Raw genomic sequence first — 27,768 nt, 5'->3', positions numbered from 1 at the left:
TGTACAAACATATTTATTTTCTCACATCACAAAAAAATATATATATAATATGCAAAGATGTCCAGGTTCGATTCCCAGGAATAATACAACTCAAATAAGTCCTTAAGGGGTGCATATTCAACTCTTGAATATAATAAAAATTACTTCTCACAGTTTACTATTATGTCATTCTCTGTTTTTGGCATATGCAAACTATACCAGGTTTAGGCTGCATGCTTTGTTTTACTTTTACCATTTTGACACATTTATTTTTTGTAGTGTACAGCTACAGCTTTAGCTTTTAGCTTTCGGTTCGGTTCGGTGTCACAAGTTCGCGCTTCAGCCATAAACGCATTTTTTATTTGTTGTTGTTCTTATTGAGGTCACTCAATGTGGAGCTGGCATATACCAACATATGTTACCGAATCGAACCAAACCGAACTCAACCGAACGTGGTGGTTGTGCGTTATCGCTTCACAAATTAACAATCAGCGGCAATAAATGTTTGCGTTTGTTTATGGCGAACCATTGAATGCTGGCAACTGAGTGGCCCACAGGCTCTGTGTGCGGCGTGAACTTACATACATACAATCACTCGGTTGTTTTATGGAGTAGGAAGTACGCCAGGATGAGAGACAGACAGAGAGAGAAAGAGAGAGAGTGAGAGAGTATTGAATGCATTTAGGGGAACTCCTGCCTTGCCTTATCTCTTGGGTTTGGCGCTTCGGCCATCCATTTGTGTTTAACAAATTCAATTAAGCATTTTAATATCTCTCTGAGCAAGAAAGTAGGTGTTGCCCCTTGGGTGTTGTACCAAAGCGACACTGAATTATTAACTTGATTTAATTTATGAATTCCAATGGACGACAATCTGAAATGAACGAACGACTCCGCCACACAATAATTCAATGCCGAAATGCAGTTAAGAACTGCGCTTTTAATTAATGCGATAAGCACAAGAAAACTTTTGCAGACCCGAGTACAGAAATCTGATCTCAAAGTAAACTGTGAACAACTATCAATTTGATTGATTATCGTTTTTAATAACGATGTGTGAGATAACAAAATAAAAGATACATATGTAGATAAGCGATCTAGGTATATATGAATCTAATAGAGTGTCGTGGCTAGTAATAACGCTGAATCCAACCAGATATCTAAAAGCATATATCTAATAATAATATCTAATGATATATCCAGAACACTATCAATTAACAATCAACGACGCAATGGATCTATTAGAAAAATACTAAATTCATCCAGTTCAAGGATACAATTGGCTATGCTATCAGATTATACCTACTAACAAGTCTTATGACAGATCTTCATCGTTTTATTTTCCATTTATCTATCAATTTTTTGAACCACTATCGGTTTTTGGTTTATTTATATTTTTTTACAAAATATATAAATTATTATTTATAAAAATTCGAAAGTCGTGTGCTGATTCTGCTTTTACTTTTGTTCAATCTGCTTACTGGTTGGTCTCCTTTTTGAGCGACCATCTTCTGTGGCAGGGTATCTGTCCACATACGAACGGGTTAGTAGGGGGCTGTTCTATTTGACTGGTTTTTGTTTGGCCTCTGCCCAAGGGCATGCCAAGGAGGTCTCGAGCAATGCCTCGAGAATTGAGTAACTCGACTGAATTGGAAAGCCTGCAGGGCTGTGGTTCCTTTTTTATTTTGATTTTTGATGTTGTTTTTTTTTTATTTTTGCTTTTGCAAATTGCCAGCTGCAATTACACGAATTTGGATGCACAGTTATTTTTGAAGATTCTTTCAACACAACATATATTTTTTGTTTGTGTTTGCGTGCCGAGATGCTCCCCTTGTAATTTCTGATTTGGTGCTTTGGCTTTCAATCAGTCATTCGTGCTGTTGTTATGGCCCTTAATTCATAACTGTCGTACCCCCTCATCCCGCTCATTGTCCCTCTTGATCTCTGGTTGTTGTAGTGGCAGCTCATCAACAATTTACAATGTTACTGTTTTATTGCCAACGTACGAAGACGGCGGCAACAACCAAAGTATTAATATGTTTTCCTGATTCTGTTGTCCCGACAAATTCTTCTTATACCCCTTTTTTCTTTTGTTTTTGCTTTGGGCTGATATTTTTGTATCTTTTTTATACACTTGCAGACTTGCAGCATGCATTCGAATGTGCTCGCAATCGATTGTTGTGAACGATAAAATGCGAAGACGCATTCCAATAGTTTTTTTGGCAGCACGCGCTTTGATTTATGGCAGTAGCTCAATTGGTAGCTGGGATCGACCATAAATACTCAAATCAGCTAATCACTGTGATTTTTCAGCTTTTGAGAGTCAAAGAGTTTTGCATAAGTCACCTAATAATCAGCATAATTCATTATTTATACGCTCGTCGACCAAACGCACTGAAACGACAGCCAACGAATATACTTTTAAACATAGATCGTTAGATCTTTGTCTCGGCTATGTTATTTATATTATTATTTTTTTTTTTTTGGTTTGTATCTTCCATCATCGTCAGCGTCGTCAAGTCGGCAAAGTGCCAACAACGGACAAGAGACAACAAACAACAAGCTGTGAACAAAGAGCCTGCCAATGACTGCTTAAAATTCAAGCAGCGCACAGCAAAAAAACGGCAACGACTGCTCGACGCCAAGATACCTTAAAAGCGCAGCAAACTACCCCAACAATATAATAATAAATATTTTAAGCGCACAAGCAAAATAAAGGCGATATTGAAGAGATTACTTTTCAATTTTGGTATCTATATTTTCAAATTAGTTATTTTCACTCATTAAATTAGGGAAAATGGTAATCAGATCCATATTTTTTCATGCTTGTGCCACAACTCAAAGCCACCCATTTCGAGCAATTAATTGACAACAGGGTATAACTAAAGATAAATACTTGTATTTCGTGTATTTATATTTAACTATAAATATGGCTTTTGCTTTTCACATATCATTTTGGCATTAACTTCTTTTCACACACACACACATGCACATTGAGCTGTGGGCACGTTATAAAAATGATTGACAATTTAATTTCCAAGTCCGCTGCGGCTGTGGGGGATTTGTAAAATATTTGGCTTTGATTCGATATTTTGTTTCGTTATTTATTGTTGATGTTGTTGCTTGTTGGCCTATTGAAAATATGCAAATCCGTACACATGTTAACAGTCGGCAGTCTTTTGGTCTTAGATTTTATTTTTATTTAAGGAGTGCGCCATCATCTTGGCCACAAAACAATATCAAAGCGTTTGAGTATTTTGGCTGTCTTTTTGGCCATTTGATGGACCAACAATGGGCCAGTGTCAAATCAACAAATCACAAAAAAACAGAACTACATCTATTTAGCAACCCACACGCTGAGGAATTTAGCCGAAATTGTTGGCCAGATTTCGATTTGCAGAATTTTGCTGCATGCCGCAGCAAGGCGGAAGCAGCAGCTGCCCGAAATCGCTGAGTGAATCTGGCCAAGCAACCAAAAACAAAAAGCAAAACAAAACACCTAAAAAGAAAAGGAATCAGTTAAAAAGGGTGCCACGACAAGAAGCAGAAAGCATGACGACAAATAAGCAGGCGTAGATGAGAGAATCACAAGGGATAAGGAAGGAGCGGTGAAGAGCGGTGAGGAGTGAGGTGGAGAGGAGAGCTGTGTGGCAGCTGTGGACAAGATGCACGTATGCAGATTATTAAGGCCATGGCTAAGAAAACTAAAACTGAACTGAAGCTGGCACTGGCACTGGCTGCAGGGATTTTCTGCTGCTTTTGTTTTTGTTTTGGCTTTTTTGTTGTTTTTGGGTTCAAGCTGAGACCGCTGCATGTGGGATTTGGCCAAAAGCTGCCCGTTTCTGCCTGCCTCTTTTTATTTGTCGCTGAAATCTTGTTTGCTTAAAAGTAAAAATAATTAACTAATTAAAATTGTGAGCTCTGCTTCATGTTGTTGTTGTTGTTGTTGTTGTTGTTGTTGCGGCGCTATGCCAAATAAGCAGCAGCCCCATCAACAACAACAACAACAGATAGACATTAGGGCCAAATAAGCTGCCAACTTGCTGCATTTCTTGTCGTTGCTTTTGTTGTTGTTGTTGTTTTTGGTAAATACTTTGACTCTGACTACGCGGACTTCGACTTCAACTTCAACTGCGACGGCGACGGCGAACTCGACAACGATATGCAAAAGCTATCAACGCTCCATCTCAGCGAAATAGCCAGCCAAGTTTGTGTCCTCAGTCTTTCGTATTTCTTCTACTGCTGACGCTGCTGTTTTTTCTTGTTACTCTGATACCGAAGGGAAAAAAGAGAGTGTATTGATTTTGTGCAATAGTCGGCTGTGTACTTAACGTTTTTAAAGCTAAAGACTTGAAACTTGGAATGTGTGCTTGTATATATCTAAAGGTTGTATATTCATTTTTGGTCACTCTCATGCAAGTGCTTTGACAACTCTTTCTGGCTGATGCTAGAATGGGCTACAGAGTATTTGTTAGTCGCCTATTTCCGATAGTGGGTTGTGTGTGCCTTTTTGGTTTGGCTTGTAAGCTGTTGATATGCTCATTTAGAATCGCACGTTTTTTCAGTAGAAGTTGTTAAGAATAACAACAGACAGCAGCAGCAGCAGCAGCAGCAGCTGGGTGAAGAAGTAATAAGAGGAGAGAAAACTAAAGGAAACCTGCGTTGATTGCTACTCCATATGCAAATGCTATGCCTGCCACACACACACACACACTCACACACACACACACTCACACCATACGCACTGGGTCTGACCTCAAACACTAATTTGAAGAGAGAGGGGAAAAAGAGTCGCCCATCAATCATCAAACGCACTTTCATTTTTTTCTTATTTTTCTCTCTACAACTTTTTTATTGCGCTAATGGCGGCTGAAAGACGCCCAGAAAGAAAATAAGCAGCGGCAAAAGTACTATTGATTTTGAACCCGCGGAGCTAATGGACAACGAGACGAGTTAATTGTTTGAGCTGCGCACACTTGACTTCGACTTCAACTCCAACTTCAACTTACATTCCAGCCTCCCATCTGCAAAAGAAGCTATTTTGGCCAATATAACTGAAATTGACGGGACGAAGTCAGGCAAAAAAAAACACACACACACAGAAAAAAAATAAAAAGAAAAGGTTCTGAGCAGCGCATATTTTCGTGTCTGCTGAGACTGAGGGAAAGAGATTCAGAGATGGAGTGTGGGAAAGAGAGGGGTATAGAGAGTAGCGACTATGCAAATGCAGTAGCCAATGCCCTCGGGTTGTTGTGATGTGCGCGTGCGCGCCTCTTCCAGAGTCCCAAGCAGAGTCCACAAGTTTGACTCCCAGTCCTAACAGCACTTCTCTCGCTCCGCTCTCCGCTTTTCTGCCCTCTCTTTTTAGCTGTGTGTATGTGTGTGTGTGCGCTTTAATTGCACGTTTAAAGGCTGCAACAGAAGCGGCATTTACTAAATATGGCCACAGCCGAGGCAAAACTCGAACTCCAACTCGCACTGCTGCTGCGCTGCTGCTATCCAAAAAGCGCCGCTGCAACAAAGCTTTAACAAAGTTGAGCGCGTGTCTGCTCGAGAGTCCAGAGAGCTGCGCGTCTGGGACTGAGCCTGACTCGAAGCCTGAGCCTGAGCCTGTTGTCGCGTTTCGGCCGCAAATTGATGCACATTTGATGTGTGATGACGACGTGCACAAGCACAGCAACAACTACAGCAGCAGCAGCAGCAGCAGCAACAACTACAGGAACAGCAGCAGCAGCAGCAGCAGCAGCAACAACTACAGGAACAGCAGCAGCAGCAGCAACAACTACAACCACAGCTCGAGTCCAAGTCCATGACGCTTACATTGACGATGACGATGACGCAGTTTTTCGGTTACTGGCAAAATGCAAAAATGCAGCGATGAGTGCTACACTCAGCAAAATAATGTGAGACATTCAATTTAGATTAGGTTTTGTTTTAGAAACGGTTCTAAATTTACAAATTAGGAATTATTAAGGGATTTCTTCTAAAATACTAAGCAAATAAGTTTTTATTTAACTTTAGAAAACTCTTTCTTAAGTTTTATTTATCTCTTGAAATACTCTTTTTAAATTTAAGAAAATTCGTCCAGGAGTACAAGACTCTATTTAAAATAAGTCAAGCTATTTAGGAGACGTGAAATTCCCAAAATTTTAAATTCTAGGCCATTTCCGTGTGTTTTTGTGAAGTGTAGAAAGCCGCTCCTTTTGGGCCGTTTCGACTGCCTATCAGTTAAGGTTTATTGATGTTTTGATTGTGATCAGCGCTTGTGGCTATTGTGGCCCCGTTGCCTTCTTGCCTTCTTGCCTTGTTGCCTTCCTGGCTTGTGGCTTGTGGGTTTCTTCATGGTGTTTGTTATGGCTACCTCTTCATGTTGCTGTCGTTATTATTATTACTGTTGTTGTTGGTGCTGCTGCTGCATTTCCCCTAGCAGGAAACGCACTAAAGACAGCTCGACTGCGCGATCATCTGGTGATTTTTAACTTTTGCAAAATTGTGTCAAAAATGATGTTATTGGTTGTTTTTGTACCCAGAGTGTGACGCTACAAACGCTCTGGGCTATGATTATTTTTTTTTTTTTTGGGTGGTGGGGCATAAAATACAACTTAATTAATATTGTAAGCGTTTGGGAAATATCTCAGCTGCAGCAAATGCAGTCTGCTGGTAGCACACAAATGGTAGCCACTGCATACATTAGACACAATAAAAATACAAACACAAACACACACCAACACACACACATACATACTTACATACACAATGTGTGCTTGTTGCTCGTTGTTGTTTGCTATGATACAAAAGACAAGTACTACAAACTATCGAACCCAAAAACCGGCTATGGCCAGCAGAAAGAAGCAGCAGCCGCTGCGCCTGCGCCATGATTTTTCCAACCATTTTGTCTCACACACAAACACACAAATACAGCTATAGAGAGAGAAAGAAAGAGCGTAAGAGAGAGAGAGAGCGCAATTGCTGAATTTCTGAATGGCCAAACGCTGAATTCGCCGCTGTTTGCCAGCTAAAGACCAAAAACGTGCACCAACAAGTGAGGTGAATTTTTACAGAGCGCTCTCTCTCAGTCTCTCTGTGTTTCTCTCACTCTCTCTCTCTCTGCTCTTTCAGCTGTACGCTGCTTAGGCATTTATGGAATGTGAGCGCACAAAAATGCGTTAAAGGTGTTTATAAAATTAAAATTGTGCAAAACAAGTTGCGTGAGAGAGCGAAACACAGAATGAGAGAGAGAGAGCGTAGCTGAGAGAGAGAGAGCGTAGCTGAGAGAGAGAGAGGGAGAGAGTGAGAGGGAGAACTAAAAGAGAGCATGAGATAAATGCAGCTTGATCGCTCCATGTTTAGAAAAAAGTGAATTGATGCAAGAGACAAAGAAAATTGGTGCACAGCGCCTCATACGCTGGCAAGAGAACGGTTACGTAGGGGCAGGCGAGGAAGGGGGTGGGATTACTAGAACTGTATGTGAACGCGCAGTGGACGCAAACCTGCAATAGCAGAGCACACTTGCACCCTCGGCGCAAACCAGTTCAATGGCATTAGAGAGAAGCAGCCGCATAACTTGCCAAATGGGCAGGCCCAAGTTTCAAATCCCCTCCAGTACCTCCTTCGCTACCCTGCCCGCCCAGCAGCCAATTCCTAAGGTGCTGCCACTTTTGTAATTGTGGGAGCCACCAAAATTAGATTTACGTAGATTAGCCAAACAATGCGAAATTACAACAACTACAGCAATAGCAGCAGCAACAAAAATGCAACTAATTTCAGCGCTGGCTGCTGCAGCGACTAAAAAAAAAGAAAAACAAAACAACTTTAGCTGCCAATCTTGAGCAGAGGCGGGGGCGAAGGGGTTCCTAACCAATTGCTAGCACACAGCCAAAGCAACTAGCAGCAGCAGCAGCAACAACAACATGTAATTGCATGTAATTTAGTGTGTAAGTGCAGCAACAACAACTGAAACAACGACTACATGAGCAACAAATCTGAGATGACAACAACACGCTGAACAAATTATGTTGTCTTAGAAATCAACTGATGGCTGCTCAAAGCGGGGGTGGCTAAGCAGGGTGGTATGAAATGGGGGAAATAGGAACGCGCCAGTTGGCGCTCCAATTCGGAATCTCTCCTCTAGCAACAATTCCAGAGTTGGCTCGCTCGCAATTTGCATAATGAGTTTTTAATTTTGTTTTTTGTTTTTGTTTGTCTCGTTCGAATATTAAAGCCGCCTGCTTGGTCGCAAGTTCGTTGTCTAAGTCTTTCGTCTCGCGGAGGCCTCCGAATTAAAGTGTAATTTGGTCAGCCATTAGATGGAGCTCCCAGTAATAGTCAATCTCGAGGTCGCAGTCGCAGTTGGAGTTGGAATTGGAGTTCAACTCGAAGTTAGGCGGCATTTGATCGCCTCTAATTAAATAGCATTTCCGCTTTGAAAATAATACGTATCTGGAGAAATAGGTGTGGCCTAGATGGGAACGGCTAACTCTCGGAATCTCGGTCCCTGTCTCTGTCTCAGCTAGCACCTAGGGCACTGAATTTAGACCAAGTAATATTTGGCATGCGAGTTTCGCTTTTAATTTGGCCCAACAACTTCAATTACGCCAACAAAACACGCTCATCAAATTGGGACTTTCATGTTGGACACACAATTATAGTTATAGTTATGGATATAAAAATTTCCCAGATTTGCTTATAATATGATGTGAAATCCGGCTATTTCATGGGTTAAAAGTTAAAAGTTTGCAACAATAAACTTTAAACCTAATTATAAAAACATAAAGCGATAACTTTCGCTGGAAAACTCTCAGACTGATGAAATTTTAGTTCTCCGATAAGTTTAGCAGCTCTTCTTTGGCATATTCTTGAGAGCATTCAAAGGAGAATACAATCTTGTGCTTGTAGAAGAAGAAGAAGAAGAAGAAGAAGAAGAGGAAGATATAGCGAAATTAAAGTCTCGCTGCGTCTGCTGTTATTGCTGATGAAGCTGCAATTATCCTCAATGATGATGGCGAATTCCATTCGCAGCTCCGATCGATGGAACATCGCGACGACTCATCGCGACAAGCATGCCCCCCGCCTCCCTCTCCATCACTTACGCCCTGCTACTAACCCCTTCCTTGTGTGACCGCCTTGCGCCCACGTGCAGTGCCAAAAGTCGAGCAAACAATGACGAGCAGCTGGCAAAGTATTTGGTGTTCTCACTCGACGGCGGCGACCTCTGATATTTTCGTGTATTTATATTTATTTATTTTTTTTTAGCCAAAAACTGGGCCGACTCGAGGTTTCTTTAGTTAAATATTTGGCTTTTTGTTTCAAGAATTGTACAGTTTATTGTTTGCGTTGGGCCAACCCAAGCGACTATCTCATATTAAATGTATATAGCCAACTTTTTGTTTTCATTTTCTTGTTTTTTAATTTTCTTCAGTTGTGTGTGCCATAAAAAATGTTTAGTTCGGCGTCGTCGTCTCTGTTTGGACCCTTTCCCTGTTTATTTTTTTATTATACTCCAAATTCCGATTTGCGTTTTTTTTTTTCTGGAGGCAGCTTGGACTTTTTATTGTCTTCACAACCACTGATTGGCTTCAATATGAAAAAAGAAGTAACCCGAGCACAACTCTTGTATGTATATTTGTATGTGTGTGTATATGTATGTGTGTGCACCGAATTTAGTTTTTTTTTTTGTGACCGCCGCCGCTTTTATGATTATTGAGCGCCGCGCACTTTGTCTACCCTTACAATCCAGCCTTATATACCCGAGCATCTATCTCTTTCTCAAAACTTTAGATGTGTATCTCAGGTTCAATCAGATTTTGGCTTTTTTTATTGTTATTATTTTTTTGTATTTTTGCGTGAGCCAATTATGCGTTTTGTATTTCTTCGGCTGTCTTGTGTCTGTGTTTTGTGTCTGTGGTTTATATTTGGCTTCGAGGGCTGCGAGAGACGCAACTGATTTTCTTTCATTGTAATTAAGGAAACGTGACTTTTTTCAGATTTCATCGCAAACAGAATTGGCGTTGTTATTTCCAAATTGTTGTTGTTGTTGCTACTTTTTTGGTTGTTGTAGGCTTTAATTTTGTTCATCATTCGCATTTGCTGTTTCTGTTTCGGTTTCTGTTGTGATGATGAGATATGATTTGATTTGATTTGCGGAAATGCCTATGAAATCCAGTCTACATTCAGTAATTGTTAGTAAGTGGTTAAACTTAAATTTTTCGGCTTAACAACAAACTCAGAAAATACACAAAAAAAAAATATATATATATATATATATACATATATGGGAGAAAGATGTTTAAAGTTGACACTACTGAAAACTGTATAGATAAATAATGAGCAATGCTTATTTTTTTTATAGATATGCTATTGGTATTTTTATAAATTGTTCTTGTCGTTTGCGTTGAGTTGAAACTCGTGTTATTAAATTGCTTGGGAAGTTTTTGAAATCATGGCAACATTTTTAGTTGTCTGTTTGTTGCTTTTGTGTTCATAGGCTTTTTTCTGCTATTTTGTAGTGAGAGGCGAGAGACAAGAGAGGTCACATTTGATAGTCCGAACAAAATCTTGTCGACGTTTCGACGTCGCGCATGTAGATATATGTATATCTGTATGTGTGTGTGTGTGTGTTTGTGTGTGTCTGTGAAAGAAGAAAAAATGGGTGATAGAAAGACAGAGACAGGCTGAGACCGAGACTGAGACTGAGTTTGAGAGCTGCCGACCAACAACAGCGAACAAAATGCCTTCGTTAAGCGCTAGAAACGATTTTAGGCCCCATTTCAAGTTGTTGTTGTTGTTGTTGTTATTGCTGTTGTTTTTGTTGCAGTTGTTTCTTTTTGGTTGCCCATTTGTTTTGTGAGCAGGGAAAAATGTTATAAAAATGTAATTACCCGATGATGAATGGATTAACTACAAAAGAGTGAGAAGCCTGCATTGCTTCGGGTGCGGATGGTAACGGGGCAATCGGTGGCATGGGGGATGCTGGATGGTGCGGAAGGGGGGCAGAACGTGGTTGGAAACAATTTGGAATTTGACTGCTTACGAACAAAATATAAAAAAACAGTTAACAAGGAGGAAGTGGCGCCGACAAAGTCATCGAAGTTGATATACTCTTAACAAGAGAGTATTTCCTGTAACTGTATTTCTTGCTAATGATTTATCGATAAATGCTGAGTTATCGAATGGGCTGTTAACAGCTACTAAATATACAACTTTAATATTTTATGTGCTCGTTACAATGTGATTACATTTTTAATATGACCGGTATTTAGGACAATCGATAATAAGAAAGGTGATCGGCTATCGAGTGTTTCCAATCTATCGACAGATAGCTTTGACTTTACTTTACGATTACTTTTACCCTTTTTCTTAACAGGTGCTTAACGAAAAGTCCTTTCTCTTTTGTTTTTGCTAATCATACGAAATCGTATACCGTAACCAAAATTGTCAATAAACAGCTTGGCCTACACCGTTACATAGAGTATGCGCACAAACGGGTGTGTGTGTGTATGTGTGTCTACGAGTCAAGAGATAACAGCAAGCGGCAAGCGGCAAGCAGCAAGTAGCCGAAACGACAGTCGCCTCAATTCCCTACGGATGTCGATGTGTCTTGAGTGATCGGACTGAAAACTTGTTGTTTTTTTCTACTTGGAGACTGACTGGGGGTAATTGATGCATGAGATTAGTTTTGGGTTTTCAAGTACCTTGAATATCCATAAGTGACGCTCGATTGTGTCTGTGTGTTGGCCAGAGAAAATGGGTCAAACAATAGATGGATGGATAAATACTCATGTACTATTTATCTATATAATATATGTATATATATATATATATATATATATAATAAGTAGTCGCTGGCTAATGACTCACCTTAAGTATACACCTGCCCACCGGCTCGTTCTCCGCAACGGAGACATTGTAGAAGCTCTGATCGAATATCGGTTCATTATCGTTGACATCGTGTATGGTGACCAGAACGGTAGCCGTCGAACTAAGCGGTGGTTGTCCGCCATCCCTGGCAATAACAGTTAACTGCGGCACCGGTTCCGTTTCGCAATCGATGTGCGACCGTGTCGTTATCAGGCCAGTCTGTGTATCAATTTGGAACCACTGTGCATGCGTATCGGGCGTATCAGCTAGTGCATAGCTCAGCGCAGCATTGTTGCCCTCGTCGCGATCGCGAGCCTGCACCTGGAGCACCGAGGTGCCCGGATCGGCCACCTCCATGACATTCGCATGATAGACATCCAGCTCAAACTCCGGTGCATTGTCATTGACGTCGGTGACTCGTAGAAAGATCGACTTGGATGCATGCAGTGGTGGTGTGCCCTTATCCGTGGCAATTACGCTTAGAGTATAATTGGAGGTAGCTTCCCGATCCAATGGCAGATTAACTATAACCAAATAGATGCTGTTATCGCGGGTGGTTAGCGCAAAATGTCCATCGCCACCATTCAGAGAGACATTGACATTGGCATATTCTGTCTTCGAGTCTGGATCGTGCACAGAAATGCGTGCAACAAATTCACCCGGTTGCGCTGATTCCGAAATCTTGGGCGAGGCGTCCTCACTCAAGAATATCACATTAATCGTCGGCTGATTATCATTCACGTCCGTCACGCGTATGGAAACAAAGGCAGTCGTCTCCAGCGGCTGCTCACCATGATCCTTGGCCACAACAACAAGCTCGTGCAATTCCTTGGTCTCAAAGTCTAACGGTTTATTAATGTAAACAGCTCCTGTGCGCGCATCGATGCGAAACATTTGCTCCTTATCGCTCTGCCTGCGATTAATCGCATATTCCACAAGGCCATTCTCATCGGCATCCGTATCCGATGCGTAGACTTGCAACACGCTGCTGCCTACTGTGGCATTCTCTGGCACTGTGGCAAAATAGCGACTCTGATTGAATATGGGCTGATTGTCATTCACATCCTGTATGGTTATGTTGACAGTCATCAGTCCACGCAGGGGAGGAGTACCCCCATCGAGTGCCTCTATGAGCAAACTGTAGGCCGGCGTTGTCTCTCGATCGAGAAATCCACTAATCTGCAGATCGAGATAGAGCACTCCATCGCGTTCCCGATGCGAGGAGAGCCGGAAGGCATCGTTCACATTGCCCGAGACAATATTGTAGCGCTGTGTATTATACGGCTCCAGGTCGAGATCTCGAGCCGGCAACAGAGTACGCTTCACCTCACGCGGCGTATTCTCCGGGAACTCAATATGCATCGCTGGCTGTGGAAATGTCGGCGCATTATCATTCTCATCGCGCACCGTGACCACCACACGGACATTCAAGCCACTGAGAGGTATTGCCACCAGACTGTAGGATGCACGCGTCTCCCTATCCAAACGGACCTTGGTGCGTATCTCACCCGTTGTGCGATCAATGGCCAGATCGGTTTCAACGCCCGCCTCGGCGACTATAATGTAGGGCGGTCCACTGTCAATGCTATCGAAATCACCGATATACCCAATCTGATGATCAATGGGCACACCCTCGAAAACCTCGAGACGTCGCTCCCGCTCCTTGTCCGCTGCCGCGCCCGCCGCTGCCAGACTGATCAGACTGCAGGAGACTAGGAGGACTAGCAGCCAGGGCAGCTGCGAGGAGCGGCAGCTGTTTAAATTGGACTGCGAATTGAAATTGGAATTGGCGTTGGCGGGTAATGTTGACCTTGAGCTGTTGTTGGAGCGTCTGGAGCGTCTCCGGCATCTGTGAAACATTGTGTAATCTTTTTGGGGCGTCCGGGGCGTTACTTGCCGCCTGCTTGTTTCACTGCGGTCCTTGTTGCTATTATGGTTGCTGTTGCTGTTGTTGTTCACAGAACTCAAACTCAAAAGCGAACTCGAACTGGAAGTTGTTGTTCTCGAATGCATCGCGTTGGGCTTTTAAATTATTGTTGTTATTTGTGTATCTCTTTTTTGGGTTCTCCCTCCTCGTTATTTGTTGGTATTGCGTGCTAAAAACCCAACATGTCGTTATTCGTGTATCGTCGACTGCGAATGCCCTACGCTACATCCAGCTGTAGACGCCATTTTCAGCTGCAAATGAAAAGAGGAGGAAAGGGAGAAATCAGATTTTGAATATAACAAAGCTTACTGAAATCATTTTAGACTATAAATTAAACAAATAAAGCACTTTCCAATTCCAATTCCAACTTAATTACTCTTTAAAAATATAAGACATTTTTTGAAATGATAAGAAAATAATAAAAAGAAATAATAAAATCGCCTAATAAGTAAAAAGAGTGGCAAGCAGAAGAAAATTTAGATTTTTCATCATTAAAAATCCAACTGAACTAAATTGAGAGATTTTTTGTATACACAAGGAATATCTTTAAAGAAAAAAGTTGTTACCACAGAATTATAGGAAAATATCTGTAGACTAGAACTATCTGTTCGAATTCGAACAGTGTGGCAGCTGCTAATATGGACAAATGGCTGACTATAAACGGAACCACAAACGTGACCAAATAATCCGCTGCCCACGCGATTGGAGACACATGTTGTAGATGTTAGCTGTTCTTGTTCTTTGCCGATGACGAGGCGAGGCGAGGAAGTGGGAGGAGGTGAGGGTGTTTGATAGATGGCAACTAATAGACTGATAACTGCACTAACGCGCTTAACAGACTGATGAAGCTCATCACCTTGATGGCCGAGAGCGGCTTACGCATTGTCCAAGCATTCACAAGATACATTTGAAATTCAAACGAGGGAATGCCGAAAGGCCAATACAGAGACCCAAAGTCGTTGCTGTCGATGTTCTTGAACGAAATGAAGACAAAAGAAGCTTCGGCAGGCAACCAAACAAAACCAAGAAAACTACCTGCGTGCCTGAAAGGTTCAAAGGCTAAAAGGGTCTACTGAGACCCGAGTTCTATGTCTGCAGACTCTGTTCTCGGCTGAAATATTGACGATCTATACTGAAGACAGACATACACACAAATACACACACAGAACACATTTAGAAATCGAACAAATCAAATACTGAAATTGTAGTTTTTATTGTGTTGAGTTGGATTGGGTATAGGTTGGGATCAGCCAAAGAATCGAAAAGAGATAGACTGATTGAGTGATTGAGTGAGAGAGAGTTTCAGCTGCGAGCTGTGCGCACGGCTGAACGGCAAATTCGTGGTCAACAATTTAGTTAACAAGACCATGACTAACACTTTTCACATTCGGTACATTCAAGTGGCCCCAAAAACAAAAAATAACCACAACAACTACTCGCTGTGCGACGACTGCTGCAATTTTCAAGATTTTTCTCTCGCGATAAGCCAAAAAAAAAAAAAAAAACGAAAGAAATACAAAAAATGGAAAACAGAAAGAAAATAAGGGCAGTATAAATGGCATTGCTGAGCACATTGCTGAACTTGTAAATACCCTCTACTTAAGTAATATAAATGATGTACTGAACCAGTTCAAATGTGAACAGATCACAACAGGATATAAAAAGTAATTCGTCTAATATTACAATTATATTTAAATTGCATGATAATAGTGATATTCCTATATAATAGTAATTTGGACGTAATACACACAATAACCTTATAATCTCTGAGATCAAGTATAGTCAAAGTCAGTCACATATGTCTGAGGATATTGTAAAGTTTTCGAAAGTACCATATAAATAATTATGTTTATATCTCATAACTACGTTGCCATAGTTAGTAATAGTCATAGTTATTATTAATATTCATGCCCCAATAAATAAATAGCTACAGGGTATAATTATGATTATTTGTTTGTGTCAGCAACGCAACTGGGGGAAATGACCCATAAAGAAATTTGTTATTTTCACATGGTATACTAAATGGGTTCGTGATGTTCCTCGCAGATAGATCGTTGATCGTATCTTTTTGGTGCCTAAAATAAAAAAAAGATGCCGGCTCATCGACAGATGATCACAGGATCAGAATGAAAGTAGAAAGCCAGCAATTAAAAGTGAATTAATGAATATGCAAGCTACAACTGCATTGTGAAATGTCCCAGACAGAAAGGCAGAGACAGAGATAGAGACATGGATTCAGTTGTGCAACGCTTAATACATTGAGTTCAGGAAGTTGTACTGCGTGTCCATCAGGCCTCTAATAGCTTAATAATGATGGTCACTACTTTCCTGGGATCGGTGCCATGACATGAGATATAATTTAATAAACTGCAAATGTGCAGAAAAAAGAAACAAATCAAGAAAGCACATCTATCATAGTTACACCGACGATTTCATACCCTTGTGTATCGAAATGAATCTGCTGACATTTAAATTTATAATATTTATTATAATGTTTTGGTTTTTCTGTTTCACTACAGACTGTGAACTGAATATTCCACATTTCCGTAGATATATCTAAAAAATTGTCACAAACTTGTCTACTTGTTATCTTATAAAAAATTGTCACAACCTTGTCTACTTGTTATCTTCCGATCGATTTTTTCAGATAATGGTTTATGTTTTCAAGTGTGAGGAATATAACAACAGGCATATCTTGTTAGTTTAACTAGGTTTCTTCAATAAAAAGTGCACTACCAATTCTTTGAAAAACTATAAGCTCGGCTGTTCATTCTTAATAAGAATAAATATATATAACACTTTCTGTTGTCGGAGATGTTTCCTTCAATGACTTACAAATTAGACGAGTAAATTATGATACCTTCTAGAAGGGTATAACAAGAAACAGTAGACATGAACCCCCGGCTCTGCCTGGGACCAACTTGACACTTGATGGGACCGCCATACGCAAATTACCTCTGGGAGTTTGGCATTTGGATATTTAGCTGCTGCTGCTGCTGCTGCTTGAGTTGCGGCTACTGCGGAAACGTCAGTTTGATTTGCGCTTGTCAAAAGTTAAGATGAACTCCTAATACCCAAACACATAGGAAAGCGCAACGAGCGTAGCACCAACGGGCGCCGCTCACTCTCTGATGGACTGCCCACTTACTTAGAATAGTACCTACACTGAGAAAAAATATGTGCACTACAAGCATCTTCTAATAACTAACAATATTACTTTTCGAGCACAAAATTTTTAACTTTACATTTTACTCTATGACTTTTTTTCGAGTGTAGTTCCGTGTGTGGTTCCCTGACACCCTGTTGGAGTGCCTGATGCGGATTTTTGCCTGTGCTCCCGGTCTCTCATATCTCTTTCATATTAACAATTATTACTTTTCCTGGGACTGAATTTTTTGTTTTATTTTTGATTTGAAAACATCGTTCTGCGCGCTCGTAAAGCAACGAACCGGTCCAAGTTGTGCTCAGCTCTCAGTCCACTGATCACAGAGCTGGGCGTTAATAAAATCTACTTAATGGCAAATAAAAGTTACCACAAATACTATATAGCCATAGCTCCATCCGCGTGGTATATACTACCATGTAGTATGTATACCATACAAAACAATAACGAAAAGCGCATAAAGTTTACGGCTCAACTAATTAACAACGAAAAACGAGGAAACGAGGACCGAAGAAAACGCCGACTCTAGATTCCCTTGACTCTCGATTCTGGACTCTCGACTGGTGGGCACAGCGGAAACTGAACACTCTGCTCAGTTTGCCTTGATATCAAATACATAAAACATCAACAAGAAGACGCTGATCGCTGAAGCAAGCAATTGGAGCAGCCAAGGAGCTAAGCTCTCAGCGGAGGCATCTGTTTATCTCCCGGGCAGGAAAAGATACCGACAATGTTTAACTTGATGAGCACTACACATATTTGATGTTCCTTAAGTTTCTTTAATTGTCTATTTGAACGAGCAAAACAAACAGTATCAACTGAGTTTTTAAATGCGAGAATACCCCAACAGGCTACAGGAAATATGTTGACTTAGATCATTAATCCCAAACTTACAGTTTTTTTGTACTTCAGAGCATTATTCTTTAGATAGTAATAACTAGGGAATTAAAAAATAACTACATTATTTTATAGTTTGTTGGTAAAGAAACGTGCCAGAAAATCAACTTGTTGTATAGTTGTTGCTGCTCTCGTTGTTATCGTTGTTGTTGTAGCTGTAGTGTGTTCATGATTTAACTCCAAATTATGCAAAATTGTTGTCTAAAACCGTCGGCTAAGTAGGTGGTAAGTAGCGCTTTAGAGCGTGTTTAATTAAATGTTGAGTAATTTATGAAATGTGAGAGATGAAGCTTGTTCAGTACTCACTAATGGAGATGGGGGAAACAGAACGGAGCAGAGCAGGGGGTACTGTGAGTTGTAGGCTGCTGTTAATTAGTTATTTCTAATGGCTTTCTAATTGCCTTACACGAGCTCAAGCTGTAGTCTTGCAGCAGCTAAAAGCAATAACATTATATTGTCTGCATATTAATTGGGCTAATTAAAATGCAAATCTCTGCCTTGTTGAGTGTCTGTGACACACACACACACACACCCAGAGCTGGATCAAGCGGACCGAGTCCGGCCAGTTGCAACTATGAAAGCGTGAAGTTCGCATGTGATTTTCTACTAGAAAAAGTGCGAAAATGCAAGTGAACGCCAACGCTAGCACAGCAATAACAATAACAATAACAATAAAACACCTCTGCCCGACCAGCAGAGCACGAAACTGTTTTTCATTTTCATTTCGATTTTCACTTTAGGGTTTCGCTTTCGAGCGCAAGTTGTGTGTAAATAGTAAGTAATGGTTGTCTTATTTTTAAGTATGCCTAAATCACTAGTGATTTATTATACTTATTATTTGATTTATTGCCGATACTTATCTATGCGGCAATGAATAATGAAAGAGTTATTTGATCATAACTTTGTTAATTTGGCATTACTATTAGAAATTTACTGTATTTCTTTACATAGTCGACGTTATCAAATCTATTATTTATCATTTAATATAATGTTAGATCACTTCTGATTAATATAGTCAGTAATTGGCATCAAAGTAACACTTGAAATATTTATATTCAATAGTTAGCCAAGAAAAGATGATAAAAAAAAGTTTCCCCTAATAAATTCCAGGCTTGGCGTGAAAATGTAGGAATTTGTCAGTTCAGGTCCCAGAGTTTCCCCCAACAGGTTAGTCTACTTGGTCTATTTGACTCACATCATAATTAAGTGTCATTGATTAGCGGCATTTATTATATAATTTATCATATCTTATCGGGAATACAGCGTCCGTCAAGAACGTCACGTCAATTGCAGTAATATGAAAAAACGCTCACACAGATTGCAAACTCGAAGAAGAACCGAAACTGAACCTGATACTTATACTGTGAACTGGATACAGAATCCGAATGGGTTGTCATTGCTGCCTCGCTTCTAATCTTGAGTGGTGCTGAGGTGGCTGCTGATGCTGCACCTGCTCCACAGTCTGAGGTTTGGTGTGTTTCCGTTGATGCGGTTTATGATGCTGCGCCCCTTTCGCGTTTTGTTTATATGGGATATTAATAGATTTGCGCGAAGCGGAAGCTTTCATACATGAATACACAATATTATTGTTGTCTTGCAGCCAAAAGCATTTAGCAATTATTGTCATGGTCTGTGTGTGTGTTTTTGTGTGTATGTTTTGGCCATTGTTTGGCATGATTTTTATGACCCGCTGCCGGTCATAAAACTGCAAAAATCTGTTAACTGATGATTAGTCCAAACGAGAAGCTAATCCCGACAAGCGTTCGTTAACCCGAGCTACGCCAGCTGCCATAAAAAAAAACCTATACGAATATTTTTTCGATCGAAATCTTTAAAATTTGTAACGTAAAATATATATATATATTGCAATTAAGTGTGCTGGGGTCTCTATTAAAAGGAATGGTGACCCCAGCTAAAGCAATCAAGTGTTGCTTGATCGAGACTTGATCGATGACAAATGAAAGAGTCGAACAACTTTGCATCCTCACCGAAGGCACCAAAGACACTTGTTATATGCGCAACAGCTTTATTGGCTAGAATATCATGCTTTACGATCACTATTCTTCTTGTTGTTGTTATTATGGCCCTGGCCTAATCTAGACTTAATTTGATATCTCTCGTTTCTAGTCTATTCAGCGTGCAATATATACAGACACACATGTAGGTCATAAAACTAAATTCCAAACTGTGAGCTTCATCATAAACAAGTAGGAAATCTCGACTAAGAGATATCTTCTACTAGTTTTATTTAATTTATGTTATTTATACTTAAGTTGAGTTCGTTAAGCAGCACAGCATATAAAACACCCTGTGCTTAAAACTCTCTAATAACGCCCTTACTTTACTAGTTTCTTGTTTTCATTTATTTATTTCTTTTTGGAAATACATTCTTTTTTTGCAAGTTCGTTGCCTAAGTCTTTCGTTACGATTGTGACATTAGAAGAAAAAAAGTTTGTAGTTGGCTTATGAGACAGCTTGTTGTGTTTCCTATCTTTTTAAACCATGTGCACAATTTTATGATACCAATTTTTTTTCTTAATCAATTCTGGTGGTAATGTGCACATTTGCAGCGACTACCAATTAGAGCTGCACTGAAATTAACATTGTGTTATATGATTATCGTATGTGTAGAAAAATACATACATTTATATCATATGAATGTGTATGTATGTTTGTATATTCGAAGTTAGCCCGGAGGAGCTGAGGCCTGGCGGCAACATAATTCGCATAACCATAATACCCACCCCGCCACCTCCCCACCATCCATCGCCATGGTTTGTGGTTGATTGTGGATGAAGACACTTGCACAAAACGATGAACATATTCCAAACTTAATCACAGGCTAGCACATTCGTATGTCGGCGATGCCAACTCGCATGAGGCACAAGAAAGAAATTAGCGCCAGCGCTGCTAAAGGCAGCGGGCAGCTTAGCGGGTGTTTCTTAATACCTGCTTGGAGGAGCAGGTGCCAGCCAGTCAGCTAGCCTACCAGTCAGCCCGTCCGTCAGTTCCTGATGTGGAGAACATAGAACATACGAAATAGGGGACAAGTGTGCGCATTTTCCAACAAAGCAACGTAATTTTCTTTGGCATGGCGCACGAAGCGTGTGTGTGGTCCACAAGCAAAAAGAAGGGCAGCTGATGCCGGTTGTACGTCAGTGTGTGTAAAAAACGATTAAAGCGTAACTTTTGTGTTTGTATATTGCTAATCATTGCGGCAATTAGACGTGAGCAGCAAACGGCACGAACAACTTTAGCAATTTAAAGCGCATTAAATTTCGTTTTGCAAGTTTGCTGCCTAAGTCTTTCGTTCTGTCGCTGCACTACCGCATACATCACAAAAGAAAAGCACCCTCACCTGACGACAGTCAGACGCATTGGTGCATAAAGATTAAAAGAAAATGAAGGCATTAGGTTTTCTGCTGATAAGGCATAAATAATATGCAGAGCAGTTGAGTGCATTTTTTCTCTGTTTTTGTTGTTGTGTGAAGCGTACGAAATGAAAATGGGAAATGAAAATTATATTTTGTTTGCTTTTGCTTTTGCTTTTGGTTTGGCCGCCGCTTGCCGTTTGCCGCTATGCCGCCTTTGGTCGTTTGCCGACAGATGCGAGATCTTTTTCTCTGAGAGTGTGTGTGTGTGTATTGGAAGGAAGTGTAAATTAAGGGCCATAAAAGTAACTCGCTCTTAACTGCAGCAATTGACCCATTGTTGGCCTAAATGTTTTCCGTAGTCATTTTCAGCGTGTCTGTCTCTCTCTCTCTCTCTCTCTCTCTCTTAATATCAAGCTATTTTGGCTTTTAGCAGCAACTCGAAAATTAGTTTATAAGTGCTTGCACACACCTCACACACACTCACAACTGCCTGCCATCTTATAATAATTTCATGTAATTTTAAAAGGAAAATTTAATGCACTTTTTAATGGACATTAACATTAAAAAATCCGAACACGACAGCATAAACACTTCCTGAGTCTTTTTTCATTTCTTTTCTTTTTTTGTATGACACCTCAAAAACTCCATATACTATAAAGTGAACTACAAAACGTTGAAAAGAAAAAAACAGAAATGCCTTCAGGTAAGCTGTGAGTTTTTCCAGGTATTTTGCGCGTTTGGCGACAGTTTTGCGCAGTCAACTCACGTATTGCTCGATAGATAACGATAAGTCACAGTTCGAAGAGATTAAGTACCGATATTTGTTGCGTGTGTGCGTGTGTAAAACAGGTAGAAATACTTCAATTCAAATTCAATAGCCGAAAAATCTCTCGCATCGAATTCTAAACTCTGTGTGTGTGTTTTTCACATTTTCCCAACAAAGCCGTTGCCGAAGGCGAATGATGAAAAGACGAGCAGTAGGTAAGCGTAGAAGAAGAACAAGATAGAAGAGGTAGTCTAACACAGTCAAAGTGTGTGTGAGTGTGTTTTTTCTGCCTTTTCATTTTGTGTACATTATCTACGGCCATTTGGGCTCTCTTCTGTCCATTTAACGAGTTAAATTCGATTACCAATTTGACTATTTCAAGTTGTTTTCACTGCTGCCGCGTTTGTTGTTGTTTGGTTTGTTGGTTGTTGCTACCTTTTACCTTATTGTACAGCTAATTGGGCTGCGCAACTTTCCCGTTTTAGCCAAGCAAAACCCATTAAAGACTACAATACGTACATTGATGAATACATTGAATAAACATTCATGCTCAACTTTGAGTACTTTTGACTACTTTTTCGCTGTTTTCTCAGCTTTTCCTTCTTAACAAAAATAAACAAATACGCTTTAGCAATTTTGGGTATTTTGACACGGTTTTGTAGATGTGTTGGTCTAGTTATTAATTATTATTATTCTTATGTGCAATCCAGCTTACTGGCTTATTACATGACTACTGCTCTTATTGATTATTTATTCATATTATTTGTCTTTTTATATTCTTGCTTACATTTTGTGGCTAAATGCTGTCAATATTTTTCACCAAAGGCGCAAACAACAAAACTTGCTGCCTGCCACTGCCACCAAATGCGACGTTGAGTCGATTTGTTGTTCTTGTTGTTGTTGTAGCTGCTGCTGCTGGCCACACGGCCAAAGCGAGCCAAAAGAACTCGTTTGACTTGTTGAACAATATTTCTTTTCGCCTTTTTCTGGTTTATTTCTTATATTTTTGTTGTTGTTGAATTTTTTTTCTTTTGATTATATATTTTTGGTGTGTGTATTTTGTTGTTGTCGTTGTTGCCGTTGTAGGGTGGACACACACACACACTAACACACGCGCAGAGACTCGCACACATACACACACACCGGGCGACAGAGAGAGAGAGAGAGAGAGAGAGAGACAGACAGATACTGGGAAATTCTTGCAATTTAATTAAAATGCAAATATTGCGATTTTCTTTACAATCGACATCGATTAACTTTGTTGCACACTCTTCGCAGTTGTCTCAAACTCAGTCAAACTTGGACTTGGATTCAGATTCCGTTTCTTATATATATATATATATATTTTTTACATTTTTGCTGCACGGCGAAGCGACGAAAAGCGCGACGGCGACGACGACGACGGCGACGAAGATCGCAACGAGCGCGACGAAAAAAAGCGGCGACAACGAGAACAGCAAGGGACCCGGAACGCAGAGGGGCAAGTGGGGCAAGAGACGAGAGACGCCTTCTGCTTTTTGTTGTTGATGTTGCTTAGAATTTTTCTTCAACTTGTATTTTTCTTTTTTGATTTTGTTGAATGCAGCAATTGTTGTTTACATGCAGATTCAACAAAATTGTGTTGCACTTGTCTACACTTTAGCACTTGTTATCGATAAAGTCGTTATCGATTTCCGATTGGAATTTTGTTGATTCTGTTGTTGTTGCGACGCGACGATGGCGACAACAGCGACAAGAGTTGCGTTTAATCCGCTCGCTGCTAGTGCTCAATGTTTCGGCGACGAAAACAAACGACAGACTGAATTCGAGACAACAAACGAGGCGCTCTCCAAAGCAGCAGCAGCAGCAAGCAGCGTCCAAGAGATGCCGCAAATGCCGCAAAACTCACCTGTGTGTGGTCAAGTGCATGTGGCAAGCTGTGGTGAGCTGCCGCCTGAGAGAGCAGACCAGAGCGAGCTGTGTGTGCGTGCTGGTGTGTGTTGGTATGTGTGTGGTGTGTTGACGTGCAAGAAACTCAACAAAAGTGGTTTGGTCGGTTTCTTTGCCAGAGAGAGAGACATAGAGAGGGAGAGAGAGAGCGCCCTCAGCATCTCTCAGCACGCGGTCTTCTTGGCCTGCATCATATGCCAATTGCATATGAATACCAAAACGTAGACACTCAGCATCCCAAAAAACAAGACAAGAATTTTAAAAACTCTCCTCCCCTCCCACCCCCTCCCCAACCATCAACGGGCACTATACAGCGACGACAGGTCCACAATTAGCCTCAAAGAGAGATTGACCAAGAGAGAGAGAGAGCAAGTATATGCTGAGAGCACCCACACGCAATTGCGATAGTCGTGCTCAAATCGTGCCTATCTCTTCTCTCTTTCTCTCTCTGTCAATAAAAGCATAAAAGTCAAGTCCAGCAATGCACCCAACGCCTTGCCAAGTGTGTGCTGCCCACAAAAAACACACACACACGCAAACACAGGCATGTAAATTAGCTATACACACACACACACACATACGCACACAAAACGAGCGAGAGAGAATGAGCGAGATCATTGGAGCATAAACCGGTTTTTTGTTCGCTCTCTGACAAATGCTCACCTGTATACAAGTTCACTCAATGTTGTTGTTGGGTTATGTTTGCCGCCGAGTGGTGCAGTGGTGAAGTGGTTGTGTGGAGTGCGCTTTGGCGTTGAGTGTTTGGTATGCTGAGCATACCTCAACAGACCCTCCTGCTTATACCCCACCCTACCGTGCCCCCGCAGTTGCCACCATCCTTCTGTTATTGTTTGTTGCTGCTACCAAAATTGGAAGCTGCAGCAACAACAGCAACAACAACAACAACAACAATGCTGCGCATTAACAGTCACATTGTGTGTCTTACGCAACATGTGCGAATTTGGCGCCCCCTAAAAATAAAATAATGCAACAACATTAGCAGTATTTGTGCGTGTGTGTGTTTGTGTGTGTGTGTGTGTGTGTACAACTAGCTAGGGAGACCCGACCCAACCCAAGCCATCCCATCCCAGCTTAGCTACAAAGACTCAACTATCCAACTCTGCAAAACTCTGGTTACTTTGGCCAAAAGGACCACCATAGATCCCATAGTGTAGATTCCGATTCCGCAGAATTCTCAAGCATTCGCCAATTCTGCAATTTGTCTGGGAATCGTACACGAAATGTGCGTGCCATCGTCAGTTGTTGTTGTTACTCTGTTGTTATTATACGCTGTTCCCCAAAAGAGGCTAAGGGGGTATATTGGGTTTCTTATCTGTCCCATTGCCAAATTCTAGAGTTCCAGGCATTTGTGAACAAAAGTGTTGAATGTGGGGATGGTTATTGAAGATGGCAGCAAAAATAAGTCAGCTAAATGCTTGTTAGAGTAGTCAAATAGTCTTAAATATTTAAAAGTGACCTTCTTTAAGGATCCAAAATATATTTATAGCCTTCAAAACTGAAAAATATTTATAAGAACTCTATAAACTCAATGTAAAAGCCACAACATTCATTTTTACTGTAACCACTGTTTTAACCAAATAATTTTAACTAGTTGTGTTTTTGCGGGATTTTATTTTACTGTTTACAGTGTAACTTTTAGTCGTGCTCTTTTAAATGAATAATGTTTACTTATTGTGTGTTTACTAGGATTTTATTTTTTATTTATTTTTTTGGTGGAATGTACGTTGGTGGCACAAGCTCTCAACTCTCAACTGAAATTTTGTTAGTCGGCGTCGTTAGCGCAATTTGAGGTCGAGCATTTAAGCATTTGGCCATTTGTGTTCTGTGCCGCTTGTCAAAACTCTAAATGACGTCGCTTAGCTGTCAGCTTGCATTTGCACTTTGAAATGAATGAGTCGCACACAAAGTCAGAGCAACAACAACAGCAACAGCAACCGCAACAACAACAGCAACAACAACAACGAGAGCGACACTTTGACAGCCACTTGAAAAGCACAGCGCAACATTCAGATTTATATGTACAAGTGTGTATACAGCATATATGCGACTTGTATATCTCAATGTGTGCCGAATGATCGGCGATCATTAATCGAAGCCACCCACCCACACACTGAGTGTTAAAGCCAGAGCCCCCACTGCGGTGGAGTACACTCTAAAAAATATGACAAATAAAATTGCAATTTGAAACTGCAAGTTATATATATGTATAGAAATTGTTAAATTTCAGCATTTTTTATGTAAACAAAATGTATTTTGTTAATAAATAATATGTACCATTTAAATGGTAAAAAGCAAAAAAAAAAAAATTTATTTCCGGTTTTCAGAGCAGTTTTCCAAGTGTAGCGCAGCGAGTGGTGGGTGAAGGGGGTATAAGCATATCAGGTAATGGTAATGGCAATGGACACAATTGTGCTGCAAAATTGAGATGGATTTATGTTTGGCTTTTGAATGCAGGCAACATCAGCAGCAGCAGGCAGCTGCTATCTATCTATCTACAATATTTGGCAGCGCATCCAGATCTTGGAGTCTCGCCTGTCGTCGAGCATGTGACGACATTTGAAATCTTGGCGTTTAGCAAAATGAACATACAACCAGGCGAATCGAATAGAATCTGGGTTCCTGGTTCTTGGCCAACATCATGCACGCGCTGTTATGGGCCCACACAAAACGATGAATCGCAAATACGTAAAACTTAACGAATCCGATGCGGAATCCATCATGCAAGTTATATGCAAAACTAACGTATATCAACAAAAAAAAAAGCGCAGTATACAGCTAAACAGCTCACAAGACATGGGGGAGGGGGGAGGGGGAAAGCAGTAAGGTGGGGTCTTTGCGCCGTTGTTGTTCAAGTTTGCTCGTGGTGGATGATGCCACCAGCCGGGCCATTTATTCGCCTCGAAAGTCAATAGCTTGCCGTCTCTGTCTCCACCTCTGACTCTGTCTCCTTCTCTGTCGTCGCGATCGTCGCTTCGGTCGCATCCTTGGAATCATCATCGTCATCAACAACTGCAAACAACATTCGCCTGTCAGCGGCAACATCATAAATTGTTGTTCTGCCACATGTTGCTGTTGCCAGTGTTGCACTGCAAACAAGGCTCCTTCCTCTGCGACAGCGGCTGCGGCTGCCGCTGCTGCTGCACCGTTCGCATACATTCTGTGTTTCCTTGGCTTTTTATACCCTGTATTTCATGCCACAAAATGGATGTGGCTCATGGAATGAAACCTCTTCTATCTTATAGAGCAAGTATTCTCAACTGTCCTGATTTCAATCACTTTTTGGTTACAAGAAAGACATATGAAATATTAATTATAGTTTTGTTTTTTTTTTTAGATAAAAAGAATTTAATCACATATTTCTGATATCCGGTTTAAAGTTAGTTAACCAAATTACTTCTCTGTTAAGATGATTATAATTTAACTTGCTAGATTCGCTATATGCATAAAAAATATATTAAAATGCTTGAAATGTTTCTTAAATATGATAATTAAATAAAATTGGTCATAAGTCAGCCGACGGCATCAATGAACTTGTTGTTGTATATTTTGCAGCAAAAAAAAACTTTAATTAGAATATAAATTTGACTAAGTCGACAGAGTATTTTTTATTCGAAACACGATCAAGTTCAGGGTATATGTTAGTCGATCATTCGCGACTAAAGCCTCATTCCAAATTTTGCTGATGATGTTGTTTGTTATGAGACAGTGGGCATTCTAATTCTCTCAAATCGTTTGTAAATTTATCCACCCCATTTGCATAAATTTAGATGCATCGATCTTAGCCAATAAACTCAGGGTATCTATTTAATGAGTTACAGTCGCAAAAGGCAAAATACAAGAAGTGGAGCTGCATGAGAGT

The 27,768-nt window shown here is 40.5% G+C and overlaps 1 protein-coding gene across 1 annotated transcript in view; it reads right to left on the bottom strand.

Annotated features, from left to right (window-relative positions):
• LOC6562295 (protein dachsous) overlaps positions 1 to 22,821 on the bottom strand; it is an 84,832-nt gene extending 62,011 nt beyond the window's left edge. The window contains exons 1-2 of the mRNA XM_032736399.2: positions 22,747 to 22,821; positions 11,833 to 14,010 (exon numbers count right to left, since the gene is read on the bottom strand). Of these exons, the coding sequence (XP_032592290.2) occupies positions 11,833 to 13,845 (2,013 nt within the window). The 5' untranslated portion in view covers positions 13,846 to 14,010; positions 22,747 to 22,821. The remainder of the gene's footprint in view (positions 1 to 11,832; positions 14,011 to 22,746) is intronic.
• Positions 22,822 to 27,768: the final 4,947 nt, after the last annotated feature.

This window comes from Drosophila grimshawi, unplaced genomic scaffold, assembly GCF_018153295.1.
Source record: "Drosophila grimshawi isolate 15287-2541.00 unplaced genomic scaffold, ASM1815329v1 contig_1377, whole genome shotgun sequence".
In the NCBI taxonomy this organism is placed as follows: domain Eukaryota; kingdom Metazoa; phylum Arthropoda; class Insecta; order Diptera; family Drosophilidae; genus Drosophila; species Drosophila grimshawi.
The sequence above is the reverse complement of the archived record's forward strand: the minus strand, read 5'-3'. Positions and strand labels throughout refer to the sequence as shown.